Consider the following 22,939-nt stretch of genomic DNA (forward strand, 5'->3'; position numbering starts at 1 on the left):
CTTTTCCTGTTTATCTTTTTTTTTTTACCAAGCTTTACAATATGCAGATTTTTAAAGGGTTGGTTCTCAGCCTCAGAAATTATGCTAATGAGGTAAGAACAATAATTCATAGTGTAGCCACTAATTTCTCTAAGGGGAAATATGCAGAGACCCTGGGCTCTACATTTGTTTTCAACTAATTATCATGTATTTACTTTTCCATTAGTCCAATAATTTTTCTTTCAATTCAGAATTAAGCAATAAGACCCTGAATTATATAAAGGCCTGTTTAGCATAACAGACACACCCCATCATCCCCCAGTCCCCTGATTTACAGCTCTTAAAATGCACAACCAAGAGGCTGTCTATATGCCCTTTCGTATTTAGATTCCATCATGCAGTCACCTCAATAACTTATGCATTCTCAGAAGGACTACCTAGCAATTAACTCCGATCTTTTCTAACTCACCATCTCATTATGTAAAGTGGATTGGAACACAAACTTTATTAGCAACTTTCAATTCTAATTCCTTCTTATCGCCCACACCCACACCCCTCCTAGTAATGTCAGTTTATATGAGCAAAATACTCTGGAAAACGGCAGTTAAAAAAAGTCCACATTGGACTGGCAGCACATTTCGTAATTGGTCTTTGCACTATGGGGTACCACCATAAATCGAGATTGCCGTATTTCAGCTAAAGCATGGGATGCAATTCTTTATAGAAATGGAAATGAATTCTCCCTGCCACACAACACAGCATTTTAACTATGTTCAAGAGGAATGGGCAAGTAAGAAAGCTATTATTTTTATGCTAAAGGTTAAAAAAAGTGCAAACCCCAAGATCTTTGTTAAAAGGTAAAGGAATTCATAGTATCGCTTCTTCAAATCCTAGAAAGAGGCGGGAAGATGCCTTGCAGAGTTCTCTCGTGCATATGAAGTGTGTCAGTGGAAGAGCTGAAATGTGGTTTAATGTACTTGTTTTCATGGTAAGGAGCCAGGGTGGGCTGATGAAACTAAAGGACAGGTAGCACCTGAAGATGTGTCAGATGTACAAACAGGGAGGCATCCCATCAGTGCAGCTGACTTACCGACATCGGGATCTACTGCTTGAACTCTGGTCAACAGAGCCTTGGTGGCTGTGTTCTCATAGACACAGGCGTTATAGTGGTCGGACGAAAACACTGGGGGGTTATCGTTCACATCCTCCAGGATCAGATGGACGTCAGACTGGCAGAACCTGCCACCCCCGTCGGTGGCCCTGGCGATGAGGCTGTATGCAGGGACCCTCTCCCGGTCCAACAGAGCCAAAGTTTTTAACTCACCTGTGAAAATAAATGACGTAGCTTTTCAAAAACTGTCTTTCTTTGAAGAGCAGAGAATCAATTATTGTACACACAGAATCCCCAGTACAGGAAGGATCGCTGACATCTGGCTCCAGTGCGTCATGCTTTGAAAAATTGAGCAAGTTCAATTTTTTTAAGCATCAGGGGAAAAGTGATGGGATTCTGGACGCAACAAAAAACCAACTGTACGACCTTCAGGTGAATTAATCCCACTGTAAAGCCTCTTGTTTCAGGGATTCCTTCTCTTGGCAGCATGGAGAAGCTCCACACCTCTTTAAACATCTCAAGGATTGCTCTGGAGATCGGCCTTGTTTCTGGATTTTCTCCAGAAAAAAAGCATGAAAAATGGACCAGTATCCTTAGTTCTCTAACGGTCAATCAGGTCCATGATTTGTAAACTCAGAAGGGGCAGTCTGTCTGCTTCCAGATATCTAACATTTTTTTTTACCCCATCTTTTAGAGAAAAACAGTCAAAACAGGCTAGCTTTAGCAGAAAGAGGTCATGAAGGAGCCCTACTGTGCCAGGAGAACCCCACTTGCTGGAGAGTGTTAGGGCCTGTGGCTGTTGGGGGAGGATTCCAGTGGGGGCTTATCTAAGAAGCTTAAAGCAGCAGCTCTTTGGCAACCAACATGGAGGGAGGTTATGTCTGTATTTTAATCACTCAGATAGCTGTACTGGTCCTGAGTGTCAGCCCCTGGGGGGATTTTGTTATTCTTGCTACCTAAATTTCAATGGATGATGGCAATAAGCACAATGACAGAGCTGAATAAATACTGTTTGGTGAAAAGTAGGACTCATGAAATACTATTATGTACTCTTAACAAAATCAGTAGAAGTCACTGGGACGAAGCCATCTATACTTATAAAGTTGTTCCTCCTATGGCTTCCTGACTGCAGCCAGTTCTCAAATCTAGCCTGGATCATTCTCCCCTTCTCCAAAACACCCAGGGGGTTTTCAGTTGGGCATTCAAGACCCTCCAAAATCTGACCTAAAGTTGTTTTTCCACCACTTTTCTCACGAGCCATTCTGCGGCTCCTCTGACCAGTGACAATGTTGTACACAGCTTTCCCTGGATGTGCCGTGCTCTCTGCCCACGCTGCCCCCGTGACCGGCAGTGTCCTGCTTTAGCTCCTAGAATCCTGGCTCATTTCAAATGTCAGCTCTGCTTTAAAAGTTTCTCCTTCCCTCTTATCAGAATATTAGCTACTTCTTCCTCTGTGCCCAGATATATCTCTCCTGATATCTCTCCCGGGCACTCATTCTGTCTTTCACTATTACTGTTGTTATTTCTGTTATTATTAGTATTGACTTACAGCTCTGTCTTCTCCACTGGGTTACAATATCCCTTGGGGATGCTTTGTTTGGTTCATCTTGGAATCGAACACAAATATCCCATAAGGTACTTTTAGGTCTAGTAGTTAATAAATGTTACCTATTCAATAAAAAATTGCCAGGCCTCTTTAGCCAAGTAGCATATTGTTATGTAGCTAGGCCCTTCCCAGTAAGATGCACCAGACATGGGAGAGAGCTAGGGAGGAACTAATACCTCCTGGAGACTCAGAAATTAGTTGTTGTTCATTATGATGAACACAACACTGGAAATATGCAAATTATTCAATCTTTACACTTCATGGAAAAATTGTCAAGGGATGGGCCATCCAATACACAACACTGAGATAATTTACCTCCATAGAAAATGCCTTTTCCATTATCTATGGCCTTCAATGCGGGCACCTGCCTTTAGGGTACATAACCTTTCACCTTATAAATTTTACCTCAATATGTAAGCAAGTCTGAGGACTCATAGCTTTGGAGAAACTAGACAGGAATGATGAATAAAAACCAGACAAGGGCTTCCCAGGTGGCGCAGTGGTTGAGGGTCCGCCTGCCGATGCAGGGTACACGGGTTCATGCCCCGATCCGGGAAGATCCCACATGCTGTGGAGCGGCTGGGCCCGTGAGCCATGGCCGCTGAGCCTGCGCGTCCGGAGCCTGTGCTCCGCAACGGGAGAGGCCACAACAGTGAGAGGCCCGCGTACCGCAAAAAAAAAAAAACAAACAGACAAGTATGTTAATAAGCATCCCTATGGATGTAAACCATAGGGATGTAAACATAGGGATGTTTCATCCTTATGGATGAAATCCCCAAAAGGGATTTCAACAGGGCAAAACTCTCCTTACTATGCACTGCTGTCTGGTTTGCATGGAAACTGCATTTGTGATAGAATTCTATTTATACTATTTATAGGTCAGCTGCTTTAACTCATGGATATGAGAAAGAGGAGAAGCAAACAGACACATACGATTACTTGGTGCTGCTAAATGTAGGTAAAGTCAGGGCAAGTTTTATAGGCCACGTGAGGTTTCTGTCCTCCAAACACCATGTGCTACTGGTATTTCTTAAGAGTTCAAGATAGCAGGGCATCATATCAAGGCTCTTGTATACTAACTACCCCCTAGTGATAAGACCATGTGAGAGTTTAACTTCTCTCGTGGATTAACAATGGCATTTACCCAAAGAATAAATTTCGCCTTACCACTTTGTGGATCTAGAAAAAATTCATTGTTTCCAGATCCATAGAGTGAGTATCGTATATCTCCATTGGATCCAATATCAGCATCCTTGGCACTGACCTTCAGGATGATTTTGTTTGATGGAATGTCTTCGGGAAATAATGCTGTATATGCAACCTAGGCAAAGGTAAAGAAAGGGAATTGAATCATTAGTGTTTGTGGGGCAATTGTCATATTTAGCATTATAAATGATTTCTTTAAAAATGCATTCGCATAATTTATCTTCAGCTATGTTTTTCCTTTATCACAGAATCATCTTATACCATATGACGAAACAGAGAATATCTCTTGCTTTGCGCCTCCCATGCTCGTCATCAACAACTACTGATTGGGCACCTACTGTGTGCTAGGTACCACTGAGATGCTAGAAGTACAACGGAGAAGAAAACAGACAAAAATCTCCACCCCTGTGGAACCATGACCCACATCACATATTGATCATGCCCCTCTCAGTTCTTGGGACCCTTCAACTCTTTAAAGAGCCACTACTAACATCTGGCATTAGTATGAGAGACTAAATCTATTTGCAACACTTTTCTGAGCTAAAGAGCACCAATACCATCTCTCAATCCACATGTAAGGAAAAGGTAAATGAAGGGTGATTTAACTTTGGTAAGAAAGGAAATAAAATCAATTACTGGCACCTTGCATTCGCTGTCACGCTTTGAACTGTGGTGGAAAGGCCACTTCTTAAGGGGTCTGGAGACCCAGCTTCATTACCAACGTTGCTACCAACCAGCTGTGTAACCTTATACAAAAAAAGTAATTCATACTTCTGAGTGGTCCATTCTTCTTTTATGAAATAGGTGATTCAGACAGAAAAATTCATAGTGTCCTTTATGAGTCCTTAAAAATTATTTAATTTTGAGACTCCTGGTTTTATTTTTCTGTTTGTTTGATTTTTTTGGTGGGCAGAATTAGGTACTGATCGTGCTAACTATACTCTTTTCATGTTTATAATATTTCATCCTAGAGTCTGCCTCTTACCCTCTTATAACCATTTGGAGCTTGTTAATTAAGGAGATAAGATGAGAAAGCAGCCTGGCCTTAAGGAGAAAAGTGAAATGGGTTTTGACTTAATTTTAGATAAGCAGAGTAAAAAGCAGTGATATATCCGACACAGCCACAAATCTCACCTGATCACACACTGGGCTGTTGTCATTCACATCACTGACAGTCACTTCCACCATGGCCTGAGTGACAAAGAGCCCATCAGTGGCGGTGATATTGAGGAAGTAAATGTCTTGTTCTTCTCTATCTAGAGGTCTCTTCACATAGACCTTCCATTCGCTCTGCACCAGGCCCAGGGCAAACCTTCCTCGGGGGTTCCCTCCTGTGGTGAAAAAAGAGTTTTTGAAGATGTGAAATGAAAAGCTTTGATCACCTACAGCAAGAGGCCTGTGTGGGGTCATCCAGGTGCCTCTCAAACTGCATTGTTTACGATGCTGAAAAAAAATGGACACTCACTTCCTTTTGACTCTCCTGCAACAAAGCACGATATTTATATGCTTGGCTTGTGTGGAAAGTAAAACAGTAACTTTCCAAGAGAGGAAAATGCACTTAGAGAAGCTGGAGATGATCTCTTGTTTAGCTCCCCTTAAGGACAATCAAATTCAAACTGTGAACAATCAATCTTCTTATCGGGCTGATACAACTGTCTTTCCACTTCGTCTCAAGAGAGGATGTAATACACTATAGCTCTTGTTACCAAGACAATTTCATTAGCCGATGATCATGCAATCAAGGAAAGGCAGTCAGTTCTAATAAGGAATCTTAATGAAGCCTTTATCATACAGCAGCTCTTCTTATAAGGACCGAAGTTTGGGGAAGAAAAGTTTGTGTGACAGAGGAAGACCCATTAGGATTAAAGAGCCCCAGTGCAGGGTCATTGAAGGAGCCGTTCAAAGATAAGCACTGCAATTAGATCAAATTTAACACAGGGAAGCTGGTGAAAATGGAAGAAACACGTAGAAAAGCTAGAGTGGAACCGCTCTTGATGAGGCTGAAACAATGAATGTAGTCCCAGCAATATGACTTTCCCACATCACTGAATTACAGGGAGACAAAAGCAGCTTGGAGGAAGGAAGAAGAAAACCACCTTGACCTTCCAAACCTGAAGGGGGAAATAATGTCACTTCAAACACGGAGGAAGACTGGACGAGACAACTGGCAAGAAGTCCGGAATCCAGTTAGGTCATCGCCGTCTCGTTTGTTTGAGCATTCACACGTATTTGTCACCTGCTCTGGGCCAGGCACTGTGCCAGGCAGTGGGGCTATAGCAGTGGCCAAAAGTGACCAAAATCCCTGCTTTTGTGGTGGAGCTCACCTTCTGATGGGAAAGACTGACAATAAACAAATAAATAAGGAAAGCCTACTGCCTGCTGGCTGCTGCTTCACTGAAAAAGGGGAGCCACCTCATCTTCTTACAATGAATCTGTAAAAGAACAGAGGGCAAACCCATGGTCCTGCCGGAGGGACTGAGTGAGGAGTAGTGGAACCTTGAGCGTCAGACTGCACTCTGGATATAAGGCATGGGGGGTGGGGGGGACAGGCATCCAGGGGCTCAGCAGTGTGGAACAACTGTAACCAAGCAGGACCCTATGAGGCCTTCCTACAATAGACCTCCACCTGCCTTTTGTCTGTAGGAAAACTTTAACCAAAGAATAAATTCAATCAGAGAAGTGAGAAAATGCAGAAAGAAAGGAAAACAGTCAAACAAGACAAAATAATAATACTTTAGCCATTAAACAAAGTCAAGCCTTTATTCTTCCTCAAGGGCTATAGGTAGTATTCTGAGCCATGTCCTTTGAGCTGTTTTGCAGATACTGAATCCTCCACCAGGTAGAAGAATTTAACTGTGTGCTGCCCACAAGCACGTAGACCCCAGACCGGTTGGAACCAGGAGGTTGATGAAGCTGACTCCCCATTACCTCACTACCAGCCAATCAGAATGTCTGTGAGCTGATCACGCCCTGCTCCTTGAACACTAGACGACTCTTCATTACCCTCTCCAGGGTGGGACACACAGTCTTGAGGGTATTAACCTGCTGTGGCCCCCTTTGCCTGGCAAAGCAATAAAGCGATTTCTTTCTACTTCACCCCAAACTCTGCCTCCAAGATTTAATCTGGCACCGGTGCACAGAGGCCAAACTTTGGCAAAACAATGACAGGATAAATGGACCGTACTGGGCAGATAGTGCAGAGAAGGTGAGGGCTGCACATTCCTCTAGGGCAGTGGTTCTCAACTCAACTGACAGTGGCTGTGCGCAAACCCCTGGGACATTTGTCAGCGAGAGACATTTCTGAATGTCACATCAGGGGTGATGCTGGTGGTGGTGCTACTGGAATCTAGTGGAAAGAAACCAGAGGTGCTGGTAATCATCCTACAATGCCACAAGAGACTTACCCAGCCCTCAATTCCAGTAATGTTGAGGCTGAGAAACATGCTCTGGTGAGGCACGGGGTCCTCCCTGGAAAATCACTTTCCTCTACCACGGGCTACGATGCAATTTTACTTCAGTTGAATATGATTTCAGCATGCACAAATGTAACCTCTCTATTAAATGCTTCTGGTGCAGGCCCACACTGCTCTTTTGAGAAATAAAATGATTAATCGTCCTTTGTTCATCAGTGGCAGGTCAGCCAAGTTGTGTGACATCAAGAGCAAAAGTTAAATCTAATAAAAATCCGTTGGTGGTTGGCACGGCTAATAGTAGCAGTAGCTTGAAGCTACTCTGTTCTCATTACTTTAGTAAAGTTAGTGGGATGGTCCCTTAAACCATCCACTGAGAATTCAGAGACGATGTGTAAATAATTAAAGCTGAGTATTTAACCATTCTTCCAAATAGAAAAGTATCCTCAGAATGCCTAAGAAGGGTTTCCCTGGTGGCGCAGTGGTTAAGAATTTGCCTGCCAATGCAGGGAACACAGGTTCGAGCCCTGGTCCGGGAAGATCCCACATGCCGCGGAAACTAAGCCTGTGCGCCACAACTACTGAGCCTGCACTCTAGAGCCCACGAGCCACAACTACTGGAGCCCGCATGCCTAGAGCCCGTGCTCCACAACAAGAGAAGCCACCACAATGAGAAACGCGCGCTCTGCAATGAAGAGTAGCCCCCGCTCGCCACAACTAGAGAAAGCCTGTGCGCAGCCAAAAATAAATAAAAATTTTTAAAAAACTTAAAAAAAAAAAAGAATGCCTAAGAAGCTTTTTGTCTGAAACTGAATGCAAATGAATCAAAGTTGTTGCTTTATTCACCTTTCTTTCCTTACCACTATCACTCATGTCTTTACTGCAGAAATATATATTTCAATGAAAAAAAAACCCCACAATGAACGGTATCAGACAAAGCACAAATGCATTAAGACCTTTAAACAGAAAACAGCACCGAGAAAACCGTTCCATAAAGAAAAAGAGTAGTGCTGTGGAGGGGAGGAGTGGTGGTCCCGAGCAATGACACATACGCTCTTCTGTGGATCTTATTCTGCAGTGATTAATTAACTTTCCCACTAACATACTTAAGCAGATTCTATGCCCTGAGGGCACTCTAATTAATTCATTTTTCTCTTTGAATAATGTAGTTTTTCTAAAGGGAGGCCACCTGACTACAAGTACGGATGGATTCTTTAAAATCTTTTGGCACTTTGCTTATGTTCTGCCTTTGAATGTCATGACATCAAAATACTAGCTTTAAAACCCCCAAATAGTTTTTAGGAAGACTGCTCCCATACCACCAACCCTCTCCTCTTTGCAGTTTAAGGCCAGCCACCCCCAGAAAGCTCTTCCTGATCAGTGACACCTCTTCTTCACTCTGACATGAGATCCTCTGCCCCTTAGAGTAATGGTGATGCTTTTTGGGCACTCTGGGTGACCTCATTTGTCTAGCTTGGCTTTCCTATTGAACTGCTGTTTACTATCTGGAAAGACAGAAAAGGGATCCAAGAAAATTGTGATGTCAGAAGACATACCCTTTGACTTGGAGTTATAATTGAACATTTTTCAGCAAAAGGTCAAACCATGCCCTTTGATTTGTATATGTGTGTGTTGTGTGCGTGCACGCATCTGAGTTTTTACTACCAGGAAAGACTTGTAAGTAAAACTATTTATTTTTCTTACTGTTACAGAAAGTAGGAGAAAGGCATATACTTAAAAAAAAAACATACATTCCCCTGCCCCCCAATCAAAAAGAGCTGTTATTTTCATTTCTTCCACTGAGATATTTGGCTGGACTCTTTTTTAAATGATAAAAATTGACTCGAGGACTGAGTACCAATCTGGGTAATCTGTCATAGGCAAAACAATGAACTCCCAACTAAGGCTGAGTTAGTAACAACTAAAAAACTGACGCTACTCAGATATTTTCCTCAGCCCCAGAGAGGTAAGATAACTTTTCAAACCCTCATCTCATCTTCCTTCTTCTCTCCTACTCTTACCCCTCTGCCACCTTCCATCTTTCTTCAGAAAGCAGAGCACACAGTGAAAATCAAGGGTGACAGACTTACCTGTAATATGATAGCTCACTTGTCGATTGATGTCAGAAGAGTCTCTGTCCCATGTGCTGAGGACAGCTACCACCTCGCCCGGAGGGTCGCTCTCCTTCACGTTCCCTCGGTACACCTCGTGGGCAAAGACCGGAGCGTTGTCATTTATATCCGTCACCCTGACAGAGACCAGTGCTGTGGAAGAAAGAGAGAAGGCCTCCCCGAGGTCGGAGGCCACCACGGAGAAGGTGAACGTGGGGTCTGTCTCGTGATCCAGGTCTCTCAAGGTACTGATCCAGCCCGTGTTGCTGTCAATGTTGAACGCTTGCATCACCTTTTCAGGTTGGGAATCTGAGTGGAGGGAGTAGGTGACCTGCCCATTGGCTCCCCAGTCCATATCGATGGCTCTCACCTGCGTGAGTTTGGTGCCCACAGGCATCCCTTCCATGATGATCGTCTCATAGCTTGAAGTTTCAAAGACTGGCTTGTTGTCATTCATATCCAGTACCTTGATGTCTACATCCACCGTGAACACAAGGTCTACCTTGTCCAGGGGTATAGTGGCTGCTACTTTGAAGTGGAAAGCTGGGCTGATCTCATGGTCAAGACGTTTGTCCAGCTTGATGGTGCCTGTGTCCTGTTCTATGATGAAGACAGCTCCTTTGTTATTTTCCAGCCGCTCCCCATTAACTGTGCTGAACTTGACTTTCTGATTGGGCAAAATCCTCAGGGTGTCCACCGTGCTCCCAATGGCTGTATCTTCTGAAATGGTGAAGGAATACTGAGACTGGGTGAAGGACGGCAAAAATGTTTCAGGGGGTAAAACGTGGATGTAGACGGGGATGAGGGAGTGCTTCACCGGAATGCCCCCATCCACTGCTTTGACAAAGAAGGACAGCACTGTGTTTTTCAGCTGGTTAAAATGGCCTTTTGTGACCATCCAGCCATTGTCAGGATCGATTTCCAGGAGGTCAGCCACCGAGACCGAGGCCTCGCTATAGAGGGAATAAGTAATCCTTGCATTCGCTCCATCGTCTGGATCCATGGCTTGAACCTGAGTGACCAGGTGACCCCGTCCGACATCTGCCCTGACGCTGGCTCTGTATTCCACCGTCGTGAACTGGGGGGCATTGTCATTTTCATCCACCACAATCACCCTCACGGTGCAGAAAGTTGTTCTCCCTCCGCCATCAAGGGCCCTCAGAAAAATACTGATGTCTCCTTCCAGAGGGTTTTCCCGGTCGAGCCTTTCTGTTGTGATGACCTGTCCATTGCCATCTATGAGGAATCGATCCTTAGCAAAGTCATTGATGATGGCGTAGCTGACCTGCCCATATGTCCCTGGATCCCCATCCGTGGCTCGAACGTGAATCACCTTTGTCCCAGCGGCCGTGTTCTCTCTCACCTCAGCTACGTAGGTGCTTTGAGAAAAGGCAGGGCTGTACAGGTTGGCCCCGAGGACCCTGATATGCACCTGGGCAGTGCTAGTGAACAGCCCATCAGAGACGGACACATTGAGACTGTACAGAGGCTCCATCCGCTGCTTCCGGTGGTTGGAGAGCGTGATGACGCCACTCTTGCTGTCCATCAGGAAGCTCGTCCGGTCATTCCCAGATAAAATGCTGTATTCCAACCTGTTAAAATCAGAGCTGTCTGCATCGGAGGCTTGCACACAAGTTACAAAATGGCCCCGGGGGGCTAATTCACTCACATATGACTCATAAATGAGCTGATTAAAGACTGGAGGGTTGTCATTCACGTCCGAGATGTAGATATGAACCAGGACCTCGCTGCTCAGTGATGGGAAGCCATTGTCTGTGGCTCTGACTTTCAAAGTGCAGTGCTGCACTAACTCATGGTCCAGCATCCGCGCTGTCAGGATTAAGCCACTTGCGCTGTCTATGTGAAAATAATCTGTGCTGTTGTAAGTATCCTGGACAATCTGATAATGGACCATTTTATTGTTTTCTGAGTCTGCATCCGTAGAGACAACTTGTAAAACAGGTGTCCCAATGAGAGAAGCTTCGGATAACGTTGTATTGTACGTGGGTTGATCAAAAATAGGGGGGTTGTCATTGACATCATTAAGGAGCAAGTCAACGGTGACTTCAGCCCTGGCCCCAGTAAGGGCATCACTGGCTCTTACTGTCAACTTGTAAACAGATGTAATTTCATAATCCAAAGGGCTAACGACTTTCAGGACCCCAGTGTCAAAGTCGATGTTAAATTGTTTATAAAGGTCCCCATCAATAATGATGTATATGATGCCTTGGCCTTCCGGGCTGGTGGCGTTGATGCTTAGAATGGGGGTGTTGACGCTGATGTCTTCGTTGATGGACGCTGTATAAAAAGGCTTATCAAACACAGGCATTGCTTTGTTGACAATAGTGATGGGAAGTTCCACGGATGTGGACAAAGAGGGTTTTCCACCATCTCTGGCTAGGATGGTGACTCCATACTCAATGTTGGACAAGTCAGAGTTGAAAGCTTCTTTTAAAATAACTTTCCCTGAATTAGGGTTAATTTCAAAGTGGCCATAGTCATCCTGTAAGAGGTAGGTCACTTCTCCATTTGCACCTTTGTCTTTGTCAATGGCTGTCACTCGGTAAATCAGGGTGCCAGGCTCAGCGTCAACTTGCACAGCAGCATAGTAAGGGAGGCCCACAAACACTGGAGAATTGTCGTTTATGTCTTCGATGTTGACCCTGACCACCACCCTTGCCACCCGCAGATGGTCTAGCTCTCGGCTGGCTTCCACAACCAGCTCATATAACTCTTGTTCTTCGCGGTCAAAGGGGACTCCGGTGGTCTGAATGACCCCTGAGGTAGATTTTATCTTGAACTTATTTCCTGGGTTTAAGATGCTGTACTTTAAGGGCTCATTAAGGCGATTTCCCACTGCATTGACAATAGCAACTTTGGTTATGTTCGTGTTGTTCTCTGAGATGGAGGTGGAGTAAAAGCTTTGTGTAAAGTGGAGGCCGCTGTCCATGGCTTCTTTAACCAAGATGGTGACCATGGAAGTACTGTAGAACTTTCCATCAGACACCTTAACTATCAGCATGTAGTGATCTTTGGAGAGGTTGTTGTTTTTAATAGTGAGCACTCCGCTATTTGAGTCAATTATAAAATGATCCAAGCTGCCTTCCATTAGGCTGTACGTCAGTTCCGGGGGCACCTCGGAGTCAGGATCCGTGGCACTAACTTTCAGAACCTCCACTCCGACATAGGTAGGTAGAAGTAAGACAGTCTCAAACACGGCCTGAGTGAACACAGGTGGGTTGTCATTCACATCTGTCACTTCTATGTTGACTTCAACGGGACTCTCTGCCGTCAGCTGGGGGCTACCACTGTCTCTCACGTGCACATGAAAATGGAAATGGGCGATGGTTTCATGGTCCAGGTTCGCGATTGTTCTGATCGCACCTGTGCTGGAGTCCACTGTGAAGAACTTCTTGGCCGTGGACTCAACGATCTGATACACAAGCAGAGCATTGCGATTGCTGTCGGCGTCGGTGGCTCGAATCACCAGCGGGCTGTTGTGCAAGCTCCTGACGATGCTATTGATGGGGGCTGCCTCGCTTAGGCTACCCGAATACTGAGAAAAGAGAAAAACTGGCGCATTATCATTTTCATCAACAACCTGAATATTGACTGTGATGTTGGAAGCCATTCCTGCCATGTTCGTGGCCTGGACAATGAGTTGATAAGAGGAGGTATGCTCGTAATCCAGTGCCTTGCGTGTGGTGATGACTCCAGAATAGGGATTTATGGTGAAAACCCCATCAACGTTTCCATCTTTGACTTCGTAAATGAGGGTGGATTGACTGATGGCAGAGATTAGAATGACTGATGTTCCAATATCAACATTTTCATTTACTTCTGCTTGGTAGTCTTTGTGAGTGAACTTGGGGTGAGAATTATCAGACATGGTGACAGAAATTCGCACAATCGCGGTGGCAGACATCGGCGGGGAACCCTGATCCGTGACTTTGACTGACAGGACAAACTGACCCATTGTTGTCATGTCTGGCTCTTTAGAAACAGTGATGATGCCCAGGACTGGTTCTATCTTAAACGTGTTCCCAGTGTTCCCTACAATAGAAAAATCAACAGGGAAATGAGTTCAGGTGAGTCATTTTCTGAAGATTAACTCTTCATCTTAAGGCTACTTTACACAACATGGCCAACAGCAATTATTCATTTTCACTCCTCCTCATTCTGAAATAAAACGAGAGACTTCCCTTTTAGGGGTATTCAAAAGCAACTGAAATGAGTTTTCCAGTAAATTGTGAATTTCAGATCAGTATCTTCTTAATTCAGGTTAACAAGAACAACAACACAGCTCTGTGTACATTCAAACTGGGAAATAGGAGAGTTTGTAGGAAAGACTTTCCTGCTTAGGATTTTCTTATTTCCAGACTGGGCTGGCACATGCCAATGACACTGATAAAAAGGCATTTATCCTGAAACCAGTGCCATAATTCTGTGTTCTACATTATAAGAAAGAGGGTTGTAGGGATTTCCCTGGTGGTGCAATGGTTAAGAATCCGCCTGCCAATGCAGGGGATACAGGTTCAATCCCTGGTCCGGGAAGATCCCACATGCTGCGGAGCAACTAAGCCCACGTGTCACAACTACTGAGCCTGTGCTCTAGAGCCCGCAAGCCACAACTACTGAGCCCACGTGCCACAACTACTGAAGCCGATGCACTTAGAGCCCATGCTCTGCAACAAGAGAAGCCACTGCAGTGAGAAGTCCACGCACCGCAACAAAGAGTAGTCCCCGCTCGCCACAACTAGACAAAGCCCACACGCAGCAACGAAGACCCAACGCAGCCAAAAATAAATAAATAAATTTAAAAAAATTTAAAAAGGAAGAGGGTTGTAGGAATCGCTTCAGAACATTATCCTATAGTCATTCGGTTTAAGACTCTCCCAAAGGTAAGCTTTGCTATGTGGAGTTGGTATAGTTTCATACGTATCATCAAAACCAACTTCATCCCAAACACTGCCTGGTGACGGGGGTTTGCTCAGGTATGGAGAATTCTTCTCAAGTCACCATTTGCTTTGTAAGCTGTGAGAATCTTTTCTGACTCTCCTTCTATTCTTCACTTCCCTACACCCCAACACACAAAATGTATAATGGTTCCATCTGTAACCATTCTAGTTGCTCAATATTTGAGACGTTTCTGATGAAATCAGAAAGTGTTAAAAATCTGAAGCAGCACAGAAACCAAGAACTTGAGCATAATCCTTATGAAACGAAGCAACTGGCACCCCACTTTGACAAACCTGAAATGGGAAGGGCTGTGAACCATGACACTGTGGAAAAGAGGAGGAGAGAATGGGGAACACAGAACTTGACGAATGTAAAGGATGTGTCTCACAGGTAGTGAACAGTGGGAAGCAGCATCCTTCACCATGTTACTTTTTGCTTCTCTCATGAGGCTTTCCCGTGCTTCTCAAAGAACACATGCTTGTGTGTCTAGATTTTTTTACATCACAAGTTAAAAGTTTGGTTATTCAATTATATCTGAATTTTTCTTTCTTTTTGAAGTGCTATAGTATGGCAACACACAGAGACTTTAAATGTCTTATCATGAAGATAGGCTCCAGGATTGAGAGCGCAGTTAGATAATGTGTTTGAAATATACAACACATACAGCTATTTGCACACTTCTTACTACATACTTATTACTTAAACTTTTCCATGTCTGAAAACAAAACTGTCATGTTTGTATAAAATCTATTTCTATAAGATGCTTGCTTATTTCTCAAGAGGGAGCAAGTCCAACAAAAAGATAAAGAATTTGATTCTAGACCCCAAATATGAATATTAAACAAAATTATCTTTGACGTCAGCATGATTTTTTACTTTGCCACCTGAACATGACCATTTCGTGGTGACAACAAGAAGGTTAATGAATTCATGAACAAACTTGCAAATTTTCAATAAATAGCACCGTGGAATTACGTGTGATTCCAACATTCGATTCATAGACCCTCACAAGGAGGCAGGAATCATTTCACATTAGCATCTCAGGGGAGGAAAATATAGAGATACCTGAGTAATGGTCACCTTGCAGCAGTGGCAACACATGCAACCCTGAATGATGAATGCCACATCCTCATTATGGTGTCCCATGTGGAGTTTCAAGGTGAGTCCTTTCTTACTCCAGGCTCGTACATACACAGCAAGATATATATGGCAGGGATGAAGGAAGGCCAGCTTCCGACCTTGAGGAGAGCTTCCCCATCCTGCTGTTCCATGGCTGCTGACCTGCTTGTTACCCCCTTCCAGGATGCTGTGCTCATATGTCAGGTCCAAATGGGCTCTTTGCCTCTTTCCCTCTCCAATGCACTGTCCCATTTTCTTAGAATCCACTTCCTGCTTATTCTCTTCTTCTGTACTTAAATCTTTGGAAGCTAATCTCTGCTTGCTTTCTTGGAATCTATGACTTCTTATAGACTTTTGGCAACTGGGCAAAAGCTGTGCTGACCTTACTTATCATTATTAATCTGGTATACAGCACAGTGCCTGGCACAAATAAAAGGTGCTCAATAAATATTTGTTGAATGATTGAGAGAGGTAGATCAAAAAAGATGTTTAAGTCTCTATCTGTATATATCTTGAGGTCCAATATGCCCCCATCCTAACTCAACACTTTCTTAGTCCTGGTCTCTCCTGTACTGCCCTGTCTCTGAGCCACCCATGAACCACTGTTGGCACCAAACGTCAAACCTGAACTAAATATAAGACTCGAAGTTCTGCACTTGAATTCCACCTCAGTCTTTCGGGCCAAAATGAAAAGGTTCAGTAGTTGCTTTAGGCCAGACAGGGGATAGGAAATGTATGGCCCACCAGTAAACAGAGTAAAATCTTGCTTCTCTGAGGTTTTTGAGAGCACTTAAATAAAACATATACTTTACACCAACCTCTTGTTATTTGATTCAAAGTCCTGAACTATCTGGGATCTGCTTGTATCCTACCATGATCCGTGAAGAAACTTAACTAAAACAAGTCCAGGTCAAGTGTAGGTCTGTCTGTCCTGTAATTCTCATTAGCTTTTTACACATCCAATCAAAGGATACTTTTTGAGATACCAAGCATTCCTGTGGGTTTTCTGGAAACTCGACTTTTCTATATAAAAGATGTTTTAAGGAAATAACTTTTCTCTCTAGTTTTAGCCAACTGTTGAAGAAATGACTGAGTCCTTTCTCTATGTTCAGCACTCGGCTATAGTCTGTGGAAGCTGAAAGATAAGCGAGGCAGAATTTTCAGCTTTATGGTAAATTACTCTTAAATTACTCTGAGAACCTCCAAATTGGTTTCAAAATGTCTGGCTATCTGAGAGGAGTATATGTAGCAGCCTTCATGACAAATATAAAAAGCAAGTACACACGCAGACAAATGCTTAGAAGATGTTAAGAAAAGTAGAAATAAAACCCTATATCAAAATGATTACAATGTCATGAAACAATGTATATGCATGAATGAATTACGAGAAAAGGAAAAATACATAAGATTAGGGGAAAACTATAGAACGGACATAAAGAGTTCTTGGGTTAGGTGACATTTCCTGTGGCAATATTTAAATATATGTATTTTAAAGTTTCCCTATATTATTTGTGAAGCTAAAAGAACAAGGACTGTGTAATGAAATAATTCAAATATCCTCTGACAAACAAGAGATGAAAAATAGCGTTTATAAAAAGAGTACTGTCAGGCTTTAGGCTAAAAGGAAATTCCATGGAAATCTGGAAAAGAAAGGGGTGAATTCTCTTGGGGTACCTGCCTGTTCTGAACCAACATCTTTTCTTCTTTTTTGGTATAGAGTTTAGCACAGACTCATGTAAAATGTAGGTGCCTAATAAAGGAAATAGATTTAGATTGTCATTAAATACAGGGGCTATTTTTAAAGAAAGTCATTGGCTTTTTTTCTAATATTTTTTAGTCCAGAACTGTCATTCTAGCATTCATATTTTAATTCAACCACTCACAAAAATGCTCCATATTTACATCAAGGGAAAGAAGCCTTTCCAGTGCTGGCATGAAAGGAAACAGCATTTGGCATTATGCACGACAGACATAATGTTGCAGAATGTTTTGGGAATATGAGTCTTGAATATTCAAAAAAGACAGAACAGGGGAAGGGAAAATAGAGCAGATAAAGGATATTTGTAATTTTTAGGCTCACAGTCCTGTCTTTGCTTGGACATTCATCTCTTCTGTCATAAATGTTTTCTAACTGTCCAACTGCAAACCATCAGGAAACTACGGTCTTGCTTTCTAGATACTAAAATTGATTTTAAAAAAAAATCTCAAATTTAACAACACGAGAATCTGCATTTATTTATCTGTCAGGTTAAGCAAGCAGTTCAGTACCTACCAACTACTCTGCTACTCAGATCACCTCCAATGAAGTGAGTTTGTGCTAAACCTAACCCTAACCCTAGGAATTTCTGAAGCCCACAGCCCACAGCTCACCTACTGACAAGTAAGCATTGACCTTTAAGATTCAATTCACCGAACTCTCTGGCAGCCCTCAAATGACGGGAGGCTTTGGTTATTTTAGTCTGAGGCCAAGGCTTGTTGACCCATCAGTAAAAGCCACCGAGTTTATTACACATTGTTTTCTCTTCTCCATTCCAGAAAAATCTGAGATTGAACACAGTAAAAGGAAACTCCTTCTTCGCTGTCAATGATGGAAAACATCTTACTGAAATGCCAAGAACCTGATACACCATCGTTGTGCGAATAGGGCAGTTGCTTGGTCAAAAAATTCATCTGGAGACATTCCAGTGGTAACTATGTGAATTTTACATGGTGATAAATACTACTGAGGGTCCAATGCCACGCATGACACTGCAATCTGCACCAGCTCTCACCTGCTTCTATGGTATATATGAGTTCTGCATTTTCCCCTTTGTCTTTGTCCAGAGCCGTCACTTGCAGTACAGCTGATCCCAGAGCAGCCGATTCGAACACAGATGCTTCATACAGCGGGTTGGTAAAATAGGGGCTGTGATCATTAGCATCTTCCACGTTCACAATGACTCGGGCCAAGTTTCTTCGATAAGGAAACTCCTGATCTCTGACCTTTAGGCAAAATATAAAAAGCAGTAGGACTAAAATCTTTAAGTTGCAAAGAATTCACCTGGCTGTGCCTAAAGTGAAATCAAAATGAAATAATGCACAAAAACCGCTTGACCCAGTCCCAGGTCCAGAGAAGGTATTCAGTAAGCAGTGCTATTATAGAGTGAGGACGCTGATTGTGAACACAGTGAGAGCTGGGGCCAAGCTGTCTTTATTGTTCAGCATTACGCCTGGCCTCTGGTCTGTGTTCAGTCTGTGCTTATAGAACTGCTGTCAGGATATCGCAAACACAGCACTTTCCTCTGCCCCCCCCTCACCCTCCACCCCCCGGAATTTGTGTATACAGTTGCTAATGGAATGGTGGATGGAGGCCCTTGTAAAGGGGAAACTAAAATGTGGAATTAATGAATGCAATGTAGCCACTGTCATTCATTCATTCATTCAACAAACCTTTATTAACATCTATTATCTACCAAGTCCTGGGATGGACTCTTGTGGTTCAGCGGTGGATGAGCTACAGTTCCTGACCTCAAGAACCTTATAGTTGACTGGGGAATCCAAACAAATAAGTAGAAAGATACAAGGCCCAGAGGTAAGTGCCAGAATATGAGTAATTAGTAAGGATGTTAGCCTAGCTTGGAAAAGGTAACAAAACCAAGTAGAAGTAGTGAAGTGCTAGGGGGCGGGGTGCGTGGCATATATTTCAGGCAAGAAGAACCAACATAAATAAAGTCCCAGAACTAAGAGAGAACGCTGACCACTGGGAAGATGAACCAAATCTTAATTTTTGAAATGTGAGACCCCAGCACTGTGAAATCACCAAAGAACCTTGCCTGACTGCTTTAAAGTTTTCCCTGGTTTGCATATGGCAGAAGCTTGCAACTAATCAATTCTTTAACTCTAACACATGATTTTGCTATCATTGTATGTAGCATTAATCCAATGTGTGCTTTTTGCTTGTTCAATTTTAGATCCCCTAACTTCAGAGAGATTTGAAGAAATTAGAAAATATACCAAGAAAAGCTATCAAAGGGAAAGGGTTTTTCAGAAATATTAACCTAAAAGGAATTGAGCAAAATGACTATAAGGGCTTAGCTTGGAGAAAGGCAGCATAAAGGAGTTGTTTGCTCTAAATATTCAATTACATAAATGATAAATGATACAGGGTAAGAGCACTGAATTCTAAGTTTGTTAAGGAAAGAATGAACAGAAATGGCTTGAAGAAATCGTGAGAATAGAGTTAGTCACTGGCAGTAGAGTTCTGCTCCTGAAGAGATATATGCAAAAGCTAGTCGGTGAGTGTGATGAGTTTCCCTGTCTGTAGACCAGCCTGCCCCACCCAAGGACCAAACTTGACTCTGTACTTTGGGATTATTGACATCTAGGTCTGTTCCAATCGAATGTCCAAAGGTGCAGGGACTTTGTCTCTTTTATATCATCGGTGCCTAGAACAGAATTTAGTATACAGTAGATGCTTGAGAAATATCTGTTGAATGAATGAATGAATGCCCAGAGGGATGGATCTGATGAACCCTGAGTCCCTCTTCCGTTCGCTGGAGTCTCATCTGGAAACCATAGCCAAAGGCATGGAACTCTAGTTTCTTCTTGCCCAGAGACTTGGAAAGGAAGAGTAGTACTTAGTGGAACAGTACTTCAGCTGCTTGGGAATTGGTAGCATCTTAGTGTATTTTAAAGCCAATCAGTACAAAGATTACATCTCTGCCATCCTACCTGGTCTTAAGGAACTCACGGGGGCCCTGTTAGGCAGTGGCTGTACAATTGTCCATAGGGTTCTTGGATAGTTAAAGGGACAGGTTTTAGGTCATAAACAAGGGTATTTATTACTAATCTTTACTTCCCAATTATGTAAACTAGCCAAACTTTGTTTTAAAATGAAAGCATCTTCTACATAATTTGGAGACCCCATGAACCCAAATTCAACATTCTCTGTAGGCTTTGGTGAGTTTTGAGATCTCTTTTGTGGGCCAGTATTTACCACTAGGTCCAATGCCAGTGCAATAAGTAATCAATCAGTTCTCTGAATGCTTCCAAGGACTGAGCATTATACAGGTTGATAAATGATTACCCTTGTAATTAACTTCTCAAGGAACTTCTTTTAAACTTTTCCACAAAATCTTCTGGATGTGAACCAGTACAGAAACACGGCCTGTTCCTTCCTGCTCAAATCAGGCTGTCAGCAGCCTTTACTGAGCGGCCACTGTCTGTAGAGCTTATCTAATATTTCAGTTTGGCAAACATATGGAGTCACTATCTAACAATAGTAATTCCTCACTGAACTAAAAAGGCAAGAATGAATGCAACCCTGTGGTTGAAAAGACCAAATTTACTACTACTTACAAAATTCAAGGGCCCTGTACATCTGAAGGCTAAGGCATGTGCCTTGGATGGTCAGTGATTCTGCTAGGAGAGCATATTAAGCAGTTTGGTCCTACCATTATGTTGAGTATGTGCTTGTCCTGGGCTTCGTGGTCCAGCCTCTCGGCTGTGTAGAGCACGCCAGTGCTGGGGTCAATCCGGAACTTCCTCATGCTGACAGAATCTATGCTGCTGTGGACAGTATAACTTAGCTTGTGCTTCTCATCTCTGTCTGTGGCTTCAATCTGCAATATCTCGGTATCTGGAAGCACATCCTCGGAAATTGTCACATCGTAATTTGGCTGAGAGAATTCTGGGCCATTATCATTATTATCCAGCACTTTGATAAATACCTATAGTTAAAAGGAGACAAGAGTGATGACTAATGCCAATTTACTCATTTCTAGTAAAAGAGGCTCCCTCCTTCTCTCCTCCCTCTATGTTCCTGGATCCCAGCTTCTAGCAACTACTTTAATATGTAGGAAGATTCTTATGAAAGCACTCTGTAATTAGAGGTTGACGATAAACCCGTAGTTCACATTAGCAGGAACATAAACTATGAGGATCAATATTCTCACGATTAAGTGAACAGATGAGACAGCCTCTGGGGTGGGGGTGATAATTCTAGGAGATTATTTGAGGCACAGTGTAAGAGATCACAAGGTGACCTTAGTTTGTTAAGTTCCTATTATCTTACATTCTTGTTATGTGCTTCTTATAGTAGACCTAATGTGGAGGCAGTGACGAGATAAGTAACAAAGAGACAGAGGAAAGGGAGGTGTGAATACAGAGGTGGCTCTCCTTCAGATGGGGGGTGTCTAGCAAAGAACATGGTACTAATGATAGTAAAAATATGAAGTTCCCAAGCTGTTTCAAAATTTTTCAGGCAGATTTTATAAAAGTAATAGCTTAATTAACCCTGAATATTCATCACTCAGCTTTGATAATGATCAATTCATGGCTAACCTTGTTTCATCTTTATGCCCATTCATCTCCACCTGCTCCCTCATATTATTTTGAAGCAAGTCCCAGACATCATATAATTTCAGTGTACATCTCTAAAAGATAGGGACTCAAAATAAACACACACATACACACAATACCACTACTGCATCTAAACAGAGAAAACAGGAATTCCTTAATGTCTTTAAATATTCAGTTGGTGTTCATACTTCTGTAATTGTTTTGTAATGAGTTATATATGTTTGCGTACATGTGCATATATATTTTCAGTTTCTTTCAACCAGGATATGCAAATAAGGCACAGACATTGCATTTGATTGACATTTCCTTTAATTATCTTTTAATTTGTAGGTTCTCCCTCTATCTTCATCGATTTCCTTGCAATTTTTATGTTGTTATTGTTGGCAATCAAAAATTTGAGCCCTTTCCTCTTTAGTTCCCACAGTCTGAATTTTGCTTATTGTATCCCCATGGTTTTGTTCTACATGTTCCTCTGTCCCGTGTATTTCTTATAACTTGGTAGTTTTATGTAGGAGACAATAAAATTCACATTCAATTTCCTTCTTTTTTTCTTGACAAAAATCTTTTATGGCTGATATATTTCCATCTGGAGAAACATAATGTCTAGTTCTCTATCTTGTTCCATGATATTAGCAGACATTGATGATCATGATATAGATAATATTAATTCATTAAAAATACAAAACAGTAGTGTTTTAATTCTATGATTTCTTCCCCACTTATTAGCTAGAATAGTTCTAAAAAGAAAGTTTTCTTCAATTATTCGGTTACTCTGAAGTACACTTCATGTTGAAAAGGAAGGAGAATTCTTTTCCTTGATCATTTCAAAATAATGAGTTGGTTCTTCAGCTCCTCCCAAAGTGATCAATAAGGTATTTTTTTTCAAGCATCATTATGAGCTCATGAATTTAATCACATCTGATGTGTTTCTGTCCACTGCAGTTACTATATTTATTGATGCACAAATGGTCCTTCCTTGGCCATGGGGAGCCTCTTCAAGTTGGCTTCTGCAATGTTCTGACACAACCCAAGTAGTCTTTGATAGCTTCCTTGCTTTCCAATAATTGCTGCTGGTAATTTTTTCAGGGTCATCTTGTAC

General features: G+C 42.5%; 1 protein-coding gene across 1 annotated transcript in view; it reads right to left on the bottom strand.

The window, feature by feature from the left end:
* The window catches only part of FAT3 (FAT atypical cadherin 3), a gene marked incomplete at its 3' end in the record, with an annotated part of 623,227 nt that overhangs the window by 88,073 nt on the left and 512,215 nt on the right, over window positions 1–22,939 (bottom strand). The window contains exons 9-14 of the mRNA XM_082661246.1: window positions 20,934–21,209; window positions 18,273–18,483; window positions 9,403–13,476; window positions 5,037–5,233; window positions 3,864–4,017; window positions 1,070–1,303 (exon numbers count right to left, since the gene is read on the bottom strand). Coding sequence (XP_082517372.1) covers window positions 1,070–1,303; window positions 3,864–4,017; window positions 5,037–5,233; window positions 9,403–13,476; window positions 18,273–18,483; window positions 20,934–21,209 — 5,146 coding nt within the window. The remainder of the gene's footprint in view (window positions 1–1,069; window positions 1,304–3,863; window positions 4,018–5,036; window positions 5,234–9,402; window positions 13,477–18,272; window positions 18,484–20,933; window positions 21,210–22,939) is intronic.

Source organism: Grampus griseus (assembly GCF_964374135.1).
Source record: "Grampus griseus genome assembly, chromosome: 8".
Taxonomy (NCBI): domain Eukaryota; kingdom Metazoa; phylum Chordata; class Mammalia; order Artiodactyla; family Delphinidae; genus Grampus; species Grampus griseus.